Source organism: Pararge aegeria, chromosome 23 (assembly GCF_905163445.1).
Source record: "Pararge aegeria chromosome 23, ilParAegt1.1, whole genome shotgun sequence".
In the NCBI taxonomy this organism is placed as follows: Eukaryota; Metazoa; Arthropoda; class Insecta; order Lepidoptera; family Nymphalidae; genus Pararge; species Pararge aegeria.
The window spans coordinates 9,736,924-9,751,218 of record NC_053202.1 but is presented as its reverse complement, the minus strand read 5'-3'; the positions used below and the strand labels follow the sequence as shown (position 1 = coordinate 9,751,218).

At 37.1% G+C, this 14,295-nt stretch overlaps 1 protein-coding gene across 1 annotated transcript; it reads left to right on the top strand.

The window, feature by feature from the left end:
• The first annotated feature begins 485 nt into the window (after positions 1–485).
• On the top strand, positions 486–10,929 carry LOC120634099. The gene is made up of 7 exons (XM_039904492.1): positions 486–594; positions 1,284–1,495; positions 2,156–2,359; positions 6,678–6,740; positions 7,171–7,337; positions 9,718–9,828; positions 10,869–10,929. Exons 1-7 carry the CDS (start codon positions 486–488, stop codon positions 10,927–10,929), a joined length of 927 nt encoding a protein of 308 aa, XP_039760426.1.
• Positions 10,930–14,295: the final 3,366 nt, after the last annotated feature.

The window sequence follows — 14,295 nt, the reverse complement described above, 5'->3', positions numbered from 1 at the left end:
AGCCTGAGAGTTCTTTATAATGTTCTCAAAAGTGTGAGTCCGCCAATCCGCACTGGGTGACTACAGCCTTAACCCCTCCTCATTGTGGAAGGAGATCCGTGCCCTATAGTCTGGGGCGTGCATAGAGGTTATCCACAGGGTATGCAGATGATATAAAATGAAGAAAATCTCCAGTACGATTTATAAATACTCAAGGGTAGGCTGTTTATAACTCTTACAATGCCTATACTTAAGTTTTTTATAACTCGTACTGGAGATTTTACCCTGTGCATACCTTCTATGCACGCTCCTCTCTGTAGTGGACTGTAAATGAAATTAATATGATGATAATAATGTTGATAGTTTAGGCCTACGTTTTATTTAAGGTGTACCTATTGCAAGCTCAATCGTCCATCCGTAACTACGACTCTTGGATTTGCGGCGGCGCTATAGTCAACAAATGGTTAATACTGACATCAGCGGCTTGCGTTGAAGATGTACAGAACATGTACGCGATCGCCGGTACCGATATGTATATCAAATCGCATCAACTGACGGAGAATCGGTGCACTCAGGCATGGAGAAGGAAAGTTGTGTATACATGTGTACCAGCCGGTGAGATTACTGTTGCATAGAAGCAAGCTTTGCAGCATTCCATGATATATTATAAAAAATAAGCTTAATTTGCTAAACTCCGCGAAAAGCAGGAGAATCTGTATGGTGTAATTTATAATTTCTTAGATCTTTATGCTCCACACCAAACCTCCTTCTTATCTTTGGCAATGTACCCTCTACGCGCGTTTCGCTCCGAAACTGCAACATCCTCAGGAGATGTCGACTATACAATGAAATAAGGTTAAGAAATCATAAATTATATCATACAAATTCTACTGCTTTTGGCGAAGTATAGCAAATATAGGTGCGATTACTTATTATCTATCTTTAAGTATTATTTTTAAGTGACGGTAGATCAGAAAACAGTTTTGAGGCATGATTGTCGTCAAGTTCTGGCCTATAACTACGCTAAGACAAATAGTAGCATAGCACTAATGAATAATGTTTCATAATCGGGAGTTTTTTAACTCCCTTTGAGAGCTCTGCTCTTGCTCTGAGCTCCTGCTCTGAGCTCTGATCTTGCTCCCCTTTAAAAGATCTAAAAAAAAGTCCGCAACAATATATATCTATCTTTTAAGTTTGACTTATACGCGGACCGAGGGACTTATAGCGAGGGACCGCTAGTCATTAAAAAAAATAAAAATAAAATTAAAAACTGTTTGTTACTGATTCTTTATTTAAACCCACAGCGTACGATTTGCAATACAGCCAGCTAGCAAAATGGTCCCATGACGACATAGCCGTGCTCAAAGTTGAGAAACCGTTTCTCTTCGAAGGTAGAGCATGGCGGGAGTGTAAATACAAACCCGCCATAATTCCTATAAACTTTGACCTGGAGTACGAGCAACCTGGAACGGACGCTATTGTGCTTGGATGGGGACATACGATGGAATGGCGATCGGTAGGTAAAGTTGTAATAATCCTTGAAATCTATAACAGACATGTTTTTTTTTTCTTTATAGTTATTAATTGATGGACCAAGCAGAAAGCCTACCTGATGGTTAGTGAGAAACCATCGCCTATGCACAGAAATGGCGTGTGGAGTACACCAATCAGCATTGGCTCGCGTGGTTGAGTCCGCACGCTTCCGAGAACGTGGTGCTAGCCCACGTCCGGAAGATGTCAGAAGTTGGAGACCTCGTCTTCGCCGGCGAAGACACTGTGCAGAAGTTTATTGTATGTTCTGATGAGCATTGTCAGTAATCTGATCGTCAGGGTCGTGAAGGATATGTTTAGGCTTCCTCTTGTTGAGAGTGGCGCTAAGGTTGGGTGAGTAAAAAGAAGCCGCTACTATGAGAGGGTTGGGAATTGGGATGTCGGATAGACTTCTCAAAGTAAATTTTCTAGAGTTTTTTGAAATATGGAGCAATAGTGGGGAGTTCTAGATCTCTGAAGAGATCGACGTAGTGTACGAACCATTGGCACCCGGTAGCGTTGTGCATGAAGTCGTTTTGGAGAGTCTGGAAACTTTTATATGCGGAGGGACCTTCTCATAGTGGAAGGACACCCCTGAATTGGGTCGGTTTTAGTTTGATATGATGATGATGATAAATATTTCTAGCCAAACTCCACCGTCGATTTAAATCAAAAGAAGCTTCAGTACACCTCAGTATCAATACTTGATCGGGAGGAATGCAAGAAGCACTTCACAAACACGGATATGGGAAAACAAATCGACGATTATATGATTTGCACGTATCACGATGGCAAACTGGACGATTCCGGAAAAATAATTACTTCACGGAAATATTATCATCGTCGTAAGGTGAGTGACGAAAACCTAAAAGAAAAACTGGCGAGTTTTTGGTCTCTATTGCGTTTTGTTATTTTTACAGCGTCTTTATGTTGCTTTATTTATTTTATTTATTTATCAAGGTTTAATAGTGATTTTGCATACGCTTGTAATATATATTTAAGATCACTAAAATTACAATTTCATAACCAATATATTTCTGTAATTTTTACATAAATATAAAGAATACTTGCTTTAGTGTATGTCTGACGTACTTTCTAATAAATGATTTTGAGTCATGTTTCTGATTTGTAATTTTAACCAATAAAATATTTTTTTCATATTGGTTTTATGTTTTTTTTTTGTTTTCAACTACAAGTTAGTCCTTAGACTGCAATCTCACCTTGTAGCAAGTGATGATGCTGTCTGAGATGGTAACGGGCTAACCTGTTTGGGTAGGTGTGGCAGATAACCACTTTCTACGCGACATCGTACCGTAACGCGTTTTTATCAAGATGTGACAAGATAGACTCGTTTGCTTGGCTGTTCAAGGAATCCTCAACACTTGCTTCCAGCACCACATCTCAAAAGCATCTATTTTTTTTCTTTGCGCTCGTCTCGATGGTCCATGTACTATATATACTATCTGTCCATGTATTATGATACGCCGTTCATAATATATAAATTAAAAATAAAAATAACTTTTAATGCAGTGTACATTATTCTACTAGTCAAGCCGTTAAATTTGATACCCATATTGAGGAAAAATATGTAATTTGTGAGGCGGCCATCTTGGACCGATTTCCATCAAAAATAGGTAAGAAGAGTCCCGATAGGTTCATCAGATCGGGCGCTACGATGTCACACACACACACACGCGCGCACATGCACACACACAAACCCACACACACACACTGCGATACACGCTTACGTCAAACTTATACTTATAATGTTTTTGGGTCGGGGGTTAATAGAACCAACTAGTTACATATACCTTTTTTTTTTTTTGTTGACGGGGGGGAAATCTTCTCAAAAGATGCCCAATTCTCTGTGGGAAAATTTGGGTTATGTGGGATTTCTACCCACTAAAACCCCCTCGGTTGCCAGCCTCAGTACATAATGGGAGGCTCCGGGATCTCCTAGGAACGCACCGGTGCCTCCCTTGCACAACGCTTATAGCTCGTCCCGGGAAGATTTATGATTCCCGATTACCTGTAGGGCGCTGTCTTCTACGAGCAGGATTGGCTCGCTCTCGATCTCGCTCAGCAGCCTCCTTCTTGACTAGTACAGTTTCGCAGAAGGAGACTACCGCCTTCCACGCTCTATCCTCCGCGAGCATTGCTGCTATCACTGCTGCAGGAGAAAGATCTCTTCCAACGTGGCTGATCAGTAGATGGCGCTCCTGGTCCCAGGCCGGGCACTCTTCGAGTGTATGCTGCGCGGTGTCCCGGTCTCCTCCGCAATGAGTTACATATACCTAAATCCTATTACTGAAACAATTATATAGAAAACTTTGTAATGCCCTCAACAAACTAAGCGCAGTGCATTGACTATAGTATACTTGTTAGCGAATGCTGAGTTCCATTGTGAAGTTCGATGTTTAATGCCCAATTAGATTCGCAGGAGCTCGGAACCTTTATGTTTGATCGCATTGTTGTTTCTAGACAGTTCTTGAAGATCTACCTTCTCGGTATAAAGCTATTAATAATAATAATAATAATAATAAAAATCCTTTATTGCCATACACTATTGTTAATACAAGATTAATAACTAAAAGAATCATCCAATAATATTAACAATATGGCAAATGGCCGCAAACTCAGCCTTATGCTGTGCATTAGCAACAATGCTCAGCGCTGATTTTCAGTCTGCACCAGTATCCGACTGAGCAAACAACCGCGACGCCCGAGTAAATTTAAGAAAGAAATTTAAATAAAAGAAAAAAAAAATCCAAATAAACTGTAAAAGAGAGCCATTTATATATAAAGCTAGGCTAGTACATTGTGAATAGCTTTATACTGAGAAGGGTAAATATAGCAATAAATATTTAAAGTTGAGGTATAGAGAATTGATTTAAGAACATACAGAAATATTGTGTAGAAGTTTTTTATGTACAGGGTAATTTTGAAACCACTCCGAATTATTTTTTGGTGGTTCGGTATCGGTAATATTTCCATTACATTACTTATTACAGCGAGGTTACTATACAATTGATGAATTTTTTAATGACAAGGTTGCTTGGAAGCTTCCGGCTCCGCTTTCAGCTCTCACAAGATAGAAAAATGAATGTTAAAATGCAAAATGTAAATTGTTGATGTTGGAAAAGAGCAACTGCTGAGTTTCTTGCCGGCTTCTTCTCGGTAGAATCTGCCTTCCGAACCGGTGGTAGAATCACTACAAACAGACAGACTTGACGTTTCAAAAGTGCTTATATTAGGCCTACTTGAAATAAATGAATTTTGAATTTTGAATTTTTTTGAATTAAATTTTTCAATTTTTTTAACCATGTCCGAGCAAAAAAAAGCAAATCATGGCTACTATACTCGTAATACGAGTAGGTATCTACTTAAATAAATAATAGCCCACCACCAATTGATGGCCGATTGGCGACGTATGTAGCGATCCTGCTTTCTGAATCAAAGGCCGTGGGTTCGATTCACAACTGGAAAATGTATGTGTGACGGACATGAAAGTTTTTCAGTGTCTGGGTGTTTATCTTTATATTATAAGTATTTATGTATATCATTCATAAAAATATTCCTCAGTCATCTTAGTACCCATAACACAAGCTACGCTTACTTTTCGGGGCTGGATGGTGTTCTGTGTATCGTCGCAATATATTATATATATTAATATACGAGTATATATATTTATATATATTTATTTATTTATCATCACCACAGATGAGATTGCAGTCATGGGCTAACTTGTAGTGGATTATTTCAATGTTTAAGTTATTATTATGCTTTATTTTATGGAATTACCGCTGCGACCAGGACCGAGTGTGAGAACGTTGATCGCAAGTTAACAGCTGAGAGCTATTGTAGGGTGCCAAAAATTATCTTTTCCGGGGACTAATCTTTTGTAACCGTTAATTTCTGTATCGTTAAATAAAACATAAAAAAAATGTATATATATGTTTATAAATTTGGTTCATGTATGAGATATTGAAATATCCGCACTGAAAAAACAATTATCCTGTATATATATTATTTATGTATAAACTTATAAATATATTTATGTGCACCACCTACCTCTCGTCTTGAGCGGTGGTCTTCGCCATCGGTTGCCTGGAAGAGATCGCTATGTAGCGATAAGGCCGCCTAATTGTATATATTGTGTGAAATAGTTTTTTTATAATTTTTCCTGTATTTTTATGTGGTGTACAATAAAAGTGTATCCATTCATTTATTCTATCCTCATTCAGCTATTATTGTATGCAGAGTGTCCAAAAACGGTGATAACGCCCCGCGCAAGTCTCATTTTACATTTTATGGTGAACGCTTCGAAAATTAGAGGTAAATTAATTACTGTCAACTGCTTAGTTATATGAAGACGACTAACCGGTTATTCGAGAAACCAATCTAAAGTGGAGTAGTTGTTGATGATTCAATATAAGTCGTGTACACGGTTTCTGTATGTTCTTAGTTCTGTGAGTGGGCCATAGCAACGTAATTATTATTTCTGCTTAAAAATTATTGCTTATTTGTTGCTTTTATTATATTATAGATGGAATTTATTTTTATTTTTATAGAAATTTATTGCAGTATTCATAACAATCAACAATTCATTCGAGATAAATTATATATTATTATATATATAACAAATTACCATATGAAACTTTAGAGATGTTTCGCAATAAGTATAAAAACGTAAGCTTATCGAACAATTATTTTAAGGTTACGTGAACGATAAAAAAGCTTGGATGTAAATTGCTCTAATTTCATAGCTAAATATTAATTTGACCGTAAGATGGTGATAATAAAAAAACCCTGTCTAAATTTGTTGTGGGCTTTTCTTACCTTTAGACCGGGCCCGTTTGGAACTATCCTGGCTGTAGTTTTAAGTTAACGAATGCGGTTATCACTATCACTTTACAATAATGGTAACATATATGTATGAACGTTTCATAAGTGCCTGTGATAAGTCTTCCTGAATAAAATATATTTAGATTTCAGTTTGAACTTTTTCTGCAACATTTTCCTTACATCCAAATTTTTAGAGAATCAGCTGTAGGTATAAAATTCAATAATTTATTCATGAAATTATATTTTTTAAGTTTCCATTTTTTCCAGTAGGATAACATTCGAAATTTTGAGATTACCAAAAATATAGTATAGACGGTTTTCAGAGTAACACGACTGTACCCTGGGAACGTCGACGTAGCAGTAGTAGGAGAAATGGAATCTGTCAGGTTTTTTTTTCATTAATATTGTATTAATGTAATTTATTTAATCATACAAAAATTAAAAATTGGAAATTGAAATATAACTTTTAGGGCACAATTTGGTACATATTATTTAATTCATACTAGGTTTTTTCCATGCAGTCGCCCTTGACTGCAATCTCACCTGGTGGTAAGTGATGATACAGTCTAAGATGGTAGCGGGCTAACGTAACTGAAAAGATAAAGCATTACAAATTTGTTCTGTAAAATAATGACTGTTGATTACATTTTTATTAAAAAGCAATTAAAAAAAAAAATTGCGAGAACTCAACTACATACGTATAGTTCATAATATATGCCATCATATAACGTGACGGTTTGTATCGTCACGCCAATAATCAGGTTTACCCTCGCCTATAGACGTTTCACATTAAAAAAAAAACAACTGTATACGCAGAACGATCACGGCGGTCCGCTTGTCACTTGGATCAATGGTACGGAGCACGTCATCGGAATAGCCTCCGTGTTCCGCGTGGACCAGCATTCGCAATGCATCGGACCCTTCCTCTACACCAGCACCGCGAGGAATAAGGAGTTCGTGAACTGCATTCTGAAAGACTTGATGTGAGTAGAACCTCTATACCGGCAGGAGCCCGCTGGCGGCCTCACCTACAAATGTAGTACCAAATGCGCTCACCGGCAGGCCACCCGTGGCCTCTGTCGTCCAGACGATTATAAACCACATTTTCTTTATGATAGAGTTTACTTTTGTTTGAACAACTGATGACCATAGACAATAACTTTTCCATTCATATCAACAATAAAATGACAAGTGTTAGAAGAAAAATACAAAATAATGCTTGTTTGAATCTGTGTCAGCGCGCCTTTTATTTCCCACCGTGACGGTGTGTGGAGCGGAGCATTCTTTTCGACGTTTTCCTTCACTGTTAAAGCAGGGGGCGAAACAAGAAAAAAAAGATAGCAGACCATAGAAAAAATTATTAAAATTAAATTATAAATTCCCAAATTGCTCCTTCCGGTAATCGTAATCTTAATAAAATCCCTGTGTCCATTAACTTGAGGAGTAAAATAAGTGAAATGTGAGAAAAATACCATCAATTTTTTTTTTTTTTTCAACTTATTACAGGAATTTTCCTAATGCACTAGCGTAGACACTGATGCACTTATTTGCAATGCACATTTTTTTTTTATGTGTTCCTTCCTATTTTCCTCCGACATGACGGTCGGAGACTGTTCTACGTCGGTACTTACAATTTCGCTCAGTTTTTTTTTTTTATTTTTTTTTTATTTCGCAAAACTGACAATCAACTGCTTACTCTAATATAAACTATAGGACAGTTGGCATGTGTATACAATTGTGCCTTCTCGATGCGAACATAGCATGCAAATCCAGTTATTAGAGTATTTGCTCTGTTTTGTGTATTCTCATATACCTTGAGGTGCAGATTTGTCATTCGGTGTACATTCTTATCTATCACGCTTATTGTACGTGTATACTACTTTTACATTGCATCAAATTACCTACATATTTGTCTTACATTCAACATCAACACACATTATAACTATATTTTAGTAACCTACATGCTAAACTTTATCAATGTAACAAATGCAATACAAGGCAACCTTTGTGAGTTCAGTAGAGTACAACAAAACAGATCCGTTCTCTCAGCTATGTCGTTAAGGGTGAGAATCGCGCGCGTCAGCGGCGCCTTGTTCGCCTTTAGTTTTGAAAACTTCTTGACTTTCATATATCGGGAGTAGAACATCATAGACGGCCGAGTGGCGCAGTGGGCAGCGACCCTGCTTTCTGAGTCGAAGGTCGTGGGTTCGATTCCCACAACTGGAAAATGTTTGTGTTATGAACATGAATATTTTTCAGTGTCTGGGTGTTTTTCTGTATATTATAAGTATTTATGTATATTATTCATAAAAATATTCATCAGTTATCTTAGTACCCATAACACAACCTACGCTTACTTTGGGGCTAGATGGCGATGTGTGTATTGTCGTAGTCTATTTATTTATTATATCAACGCTTCGCTTATGACGCGTGCGAAAGTAAAAAAAAAATCGAATAATAAGTATTGGGGTTTTCTGTGAAGAAATTGTCAGTACCCGGACTTAGAAAATTGGGATTTTAATCCCTCTTGATTTTGAGAAAACGTTAAACCGTCGCTGTAAGCATGACAGGGGATTAAGCCGTAGTCCACATATCCACCCTGGCTAAGTGCGAATTGGTAGAATTAACGAAACTTCACGTGCCTCTGAGAACATTGAGAATTTGACGACCGAGTGGCGCAGTGGGCAGCGACCCTGCTTTCTGAGTCCAAGGCCGTGGGTTCGATTCCCACAACTGGGAAATGTTTTTGTGATGAACATGAATGTTTTTCAGTGTCTGGGTGTTTATATCTATATTATAAGTATTTATGTATATTATTCATAAAATTATTCATCAGTTATCTTAGTACCCATAACACAAGCGACGCTTACTTTGGGGACTAGATGGCGATGTGTTTATTGTCGTAGTATATTTAATTATTTAATTACCAGGCATGTAAGTTTCCTCACGATGCTGTCCATCGTTACATCGAGTGATATTTAATTGCTTTAAAACCACAGTACCGGAAGAATGAGGTGAATAGAGATCGCATTCCTTACCCCCAAAAAAAGGTAGAGGCCTTAGCCTTATACGACTTGATGTTAACCAGAATAAGTTAGAATAGAACAATATCGACGGCCGACTGGTTGCAAGCGGGCAGCGACCCTGCTTTCTGAGTCCGAGGCTGTTAGTTCGATTCCCACAGAAATGTTTGTGTGATGAACATGAATGCTTTTCAGTGTCTGAGTGTTTATCTGTATATTTTAAGTATTTATGTATCTTAATCATAAAAATATTCATCAGTACCCACAACACAAGCTACGCTTACTTTGGGGCTAGATGGCGATGTGTGTATTGTCGTAGTATATTTATTTATTATTTTAGACACACTGATGATATTGAAAGAAGAAGGTCGGTATGCGACCAGCCGGAGGGCGCAAAAAGTTTAGTTATACTTCGTCGATACATAAAGTGGACTGAAAACACACGTGGCAGGTGAGGTTCTTTTTTTTCTTGCCTTTTTGAATGCAGCTCTAAACTCAAGGCTATTACCGCATTATTACGCTAATGAAATCCATAATTGAAAAAATTACCAATGAAAATGTATTGGTCTGTCCATCAGTCTCAAAGTTCTGCGGCCTCTTTACTTCTTCTTCTCATTCGCGGGGCCGTTTTTGCACGTAAGCACATCGTATCTCTGCCACGCTCATCGCCACTTCAGCCTGGCAGCCTGGCTCGATCCATCTTCTGACGTCCTCACTTAAGATATGATCACGTAGATATACCAACATAGTCCTCTACATTTACCGCTGAGAATCGGTAGAAGTTGGAATCCCAAGGTTCCTACTGACCGGTCGTGCAACGGAAAACGAAGCATGAAGAAAGAGTCGAAGATGTCATGTCAAAGTTTCTTAATCGAGGATAATTTTTTGATGACAATATTGTCAATCCTCACAACTAAGCTAATAACTGTAATTACCTATACTGACATTATACTTTATTACTTTACCCCAATATTTGGACTTCGATGTGAACGACAAAATATGCGTGAAACACAAAATGATAACAATAAAAGTGCCTGCCATATTTTTTCCAAATAAAGAATTTGAATTTGTACAAGTCATGCCCGCAGGAATTTCAGCCAAAAATGCCGGCTGCCACACTGTACAGCCAGGCTGATCCTTTCCACCAAAAAATAGCCAGCCATTCATATTTCATAACCTATATTATAATTCAATATTTTTTTATAATATCATTCAATATTTTTTATTATTTCACGGCCGATTAGCGCAGTTTGCAGCGACCCTGCTTTCTGAGTCCAAGGCCGTGGGTTCGATTCCCACAACTGGAAAATGTTTGTGTGATGAGCATGAATGTTTTTCAGTGTCTGGGTGTTTATATGTATATTCTAAGTATTTATGTATACTATTTATAAAAATGTTCATCAGTCATCTTAGTACCATAATACAAGATACGCTTACTTTGTGTGCGTTGTCGTAATATATTTAAATATATTTTTTGTCGTTTGTTTTTAGTTTGTCGTCAAACCTCAATATAAGGCCTCAAATACCGATTAGTCAATATACAGGAAAATAAAGAGGACAATCTACTTAAATAAAGTTAAATTTTAAAGAGGTATTTTGTTTAATTATCCTATAAGTGAAATAATACTTGAGTACCCTACTGCTATACTACTGTTCATTCTTTTTTAAATTCCCACACGACTCCCGCGAGATGAGGAAGACATTGAAATTCTCTTTTTGAAATTCTAATTGTTATGTAATCTGAATGACAATGTAATTGAATAAATAAATAACATCTTAGATCGTACTGAGGGGCAATTAAAAAAAACAGAGTCATATTAAGTATGTTTTTATTTAACAGTATAGGTAAGCTTTCATTTGTTTTGGTATCTCGATTCAATTAATTAAATTGAATAAAAGCGTTGAACCGCGTCAAGTCTTCTATTGTAGAGTTAAGGTGGAAACAAACTGTTAAAACGCTACGCGCCGAACAACACCTGACGGTCACCCCGCCTGTGGCCTTATAAACGGAGGTCGGGGATCGACCTTGGACCTCCCACTAAAACAACAACGTGTACCGCTGCGCCAGGAAGATTGTCAAAACTAATCAACTGATTAATCCGTACTAATATTATTAATGCGAAAGTTTGTTTGTTTGTCCGTATTTTATGCCCTAACTATCAATCAACTTGAATACGCTTTTTTGTACACCAAAGAAAAAAAAGTAGTTACAGAGATATAAATACAGAGCAAGAGAGTACAATTTGGTGGCCTTATCGCTACATAGCGATTACTTCCAGGCAACCAAAGGCGTGAAAGGAAAAAAACAAAGAAAAGAGGTAGGTGGTGCAATCAATAAGAATAGAATAGAAAAACATTATTGCAACACAATAGGAAAAATACAAGGAAAACAGTAATAGTACTTAGTGCTAGGGTGCAAAGGCGGCCTTAACACTAAAAGTGATCTTTTAAAGGCAACATGAGCGTACGAAGCTAATCAAAAAGTGGAAAGTGGATGGTGCATAAAGTATGTTACAAAAAAATAAAATAAACTTACATGAAGATACACACTACATTTATATATTAACTACACAAATACCGATATAAATGTATATATACTATAATAGATATATCTTAATATATATAAATCTCCTGTCACGATGTTTGTCCGCGATGGACTCCTAAACTACTTAACCGATTTTAAATTAAATTGGCATACCGTGAGCAATCTGGTCCAACTTAAGAGATAGGATAGATCTTTAATTATAGTCGCAATTTTATTTTATTGCAAATTATTTGTCTATAATTAATTGACAGTCACATGTGATATATATATATATATACTACTATACTCATTTAAGGCTTAGCGATACTGAATACTTTAAAAACAAAATCAAACGCAGACGAAGTCGCGGGCAACAGCTTGTATGATATATATATTTATGCTATTATAAACTTACATAATACTCAATTACATAGATAAATAATAATTTTTTAAGCGATGTTTAAACAGGTGAATGGTTTCGGAATGACGTATTTCCCAGGGGAGCGAGTTAAACAGTGTTACAGCTTTAACATTGAATGACTCGATTAAGACAATAAGATTAAAAAATTATATAAATATATAAATAAAATATAAAACTATAATATATATATAATATAATATATATATATATACTAGCTGTTGCCACGTCTGCGTTTGATTTTGTTTTTTTTTAAGTGGCATTCAATTTAGTATAGTAGTAGTAAGTATTTAGTATCGCTAAGCCTTAAATGAGAGGTTTGCTGCTGTCCGCTGAGGAGTTCTGTCCTCTACCTCCAACCACATTCGTCAGATCTACTCAAAGTTTGGGCAAAATGAAATACATATTATAACCTCTATATCTAATACAAAAATAATTATTATAATTTGTCGGAGTTATGGTGTAAAATCGTCAAACACTTTCATCCCCTCTCCCATAGGAACCGAGCTTAATGTTGGGATAAAAAGTATCCTATATTACTTCTTATGGGCCTCATAAGAAGGCTTAGAGTCACTCAGCGGGCGATGGAGAGAGCTATGCTCGGAGTATCTCTACGCGATCGAATCAGAAATGTGGAGATTCGTAGAAGAACCAAAGTTACCGACATAGCTCAACGAGTCGCGAAGCTTAAGTGGCAATGGGCCGGGCACATAGTTCGGAGAAAGGATGGACGTTGGGGTCCCAAGGTGCTGGAATGGCAGCCCCGTACTGGTAAGCGCAGCGTTGGTCGACCCCCAACGAGGTGGACAGACGACATTAAGCGCGTCGCAGGTAGCCGTTGGATCCAAGCGGCTCAGAATCGTGGAACTTGGAACTCCCTACAAAAGACCTATGTCCAGCAGTGGACGTCTATCGGTTGATGTGATGATGATGATGATGATTACTTCTAACACTTCCAAGAATATGTGTACACAGTTTTATGTGGATCGGGTAAGTAGTTTTTGCGTGAACGCGTAACAAACAAACTTACATTGACATTTATAATATTAGTAGATAGATAGGATAGGATAGGATAGGATATATATATAAATATATTACATAGATATAAATACAAATAACTTGATTTTAGATACAGAGTTAGTTGGAAGGACGGAGAGTTAAATAGACTACCGCTGGAAAAAAAACAGTTCCCACAGGATTTGTGAAAAATCGTAATCGTTAAAGCGGATGAAGCAACACTTTACATGGTCATGCATTGTACTCTCTTTATATGTATTTATATCTTTGTAACTACTTTTTTTTCTTTGGTGTACAATAAAAGTGTATTCATTCATTCATTCATTCATGCCAGGAACAGATCCTGCAAAGTATTGCCCTGTGTCAATCAACCTGAGGCGTAGGTTAAGCCTCAGAGCCTGTTATTACACCGGTAACCACGCCGTTCCGACCGGAACGCAGCATTGCCAAAATGCTGATAAGCGGCAGAAATAAGCATGGTGGTTTCACTTCCACAGACGAACTCTGTCGCAAAACGCTCTACTACTAGTACGTAGTACTGCGAAGTTTTTATTGTTTTCAAAATCACATGTAAAATAAAAATAAAATAAAAAAGCCTTTATTTCTGAAACGTATAACAAATATATTTTTACTACAAATAACTAAAAATCGATTTAAGTTTAAGTCGCCTCTACGGCGTAGGCCCCCCCAAGTCTCGCCATAGTTTTTTGTCGCGAGCCTTTCGCATCCAAAATCACATGTGCCTACACAAAAATCTATAAATTATCTAATTTAATAAAGGAATATGTGACTCTGACTTTTTTTGACGGCCGTCTGGCGCAGTGGCCAGCGACCCTGCTTTCTGAGTCCAAAGACGTGGGTTCGATTCCCACAACTGGAAAATGTTTGTGTGATGAACATGAATTTCTTTCAGTATCTGGGTGTTTATATGTATAATATATGTTATAAGTATTTATGTA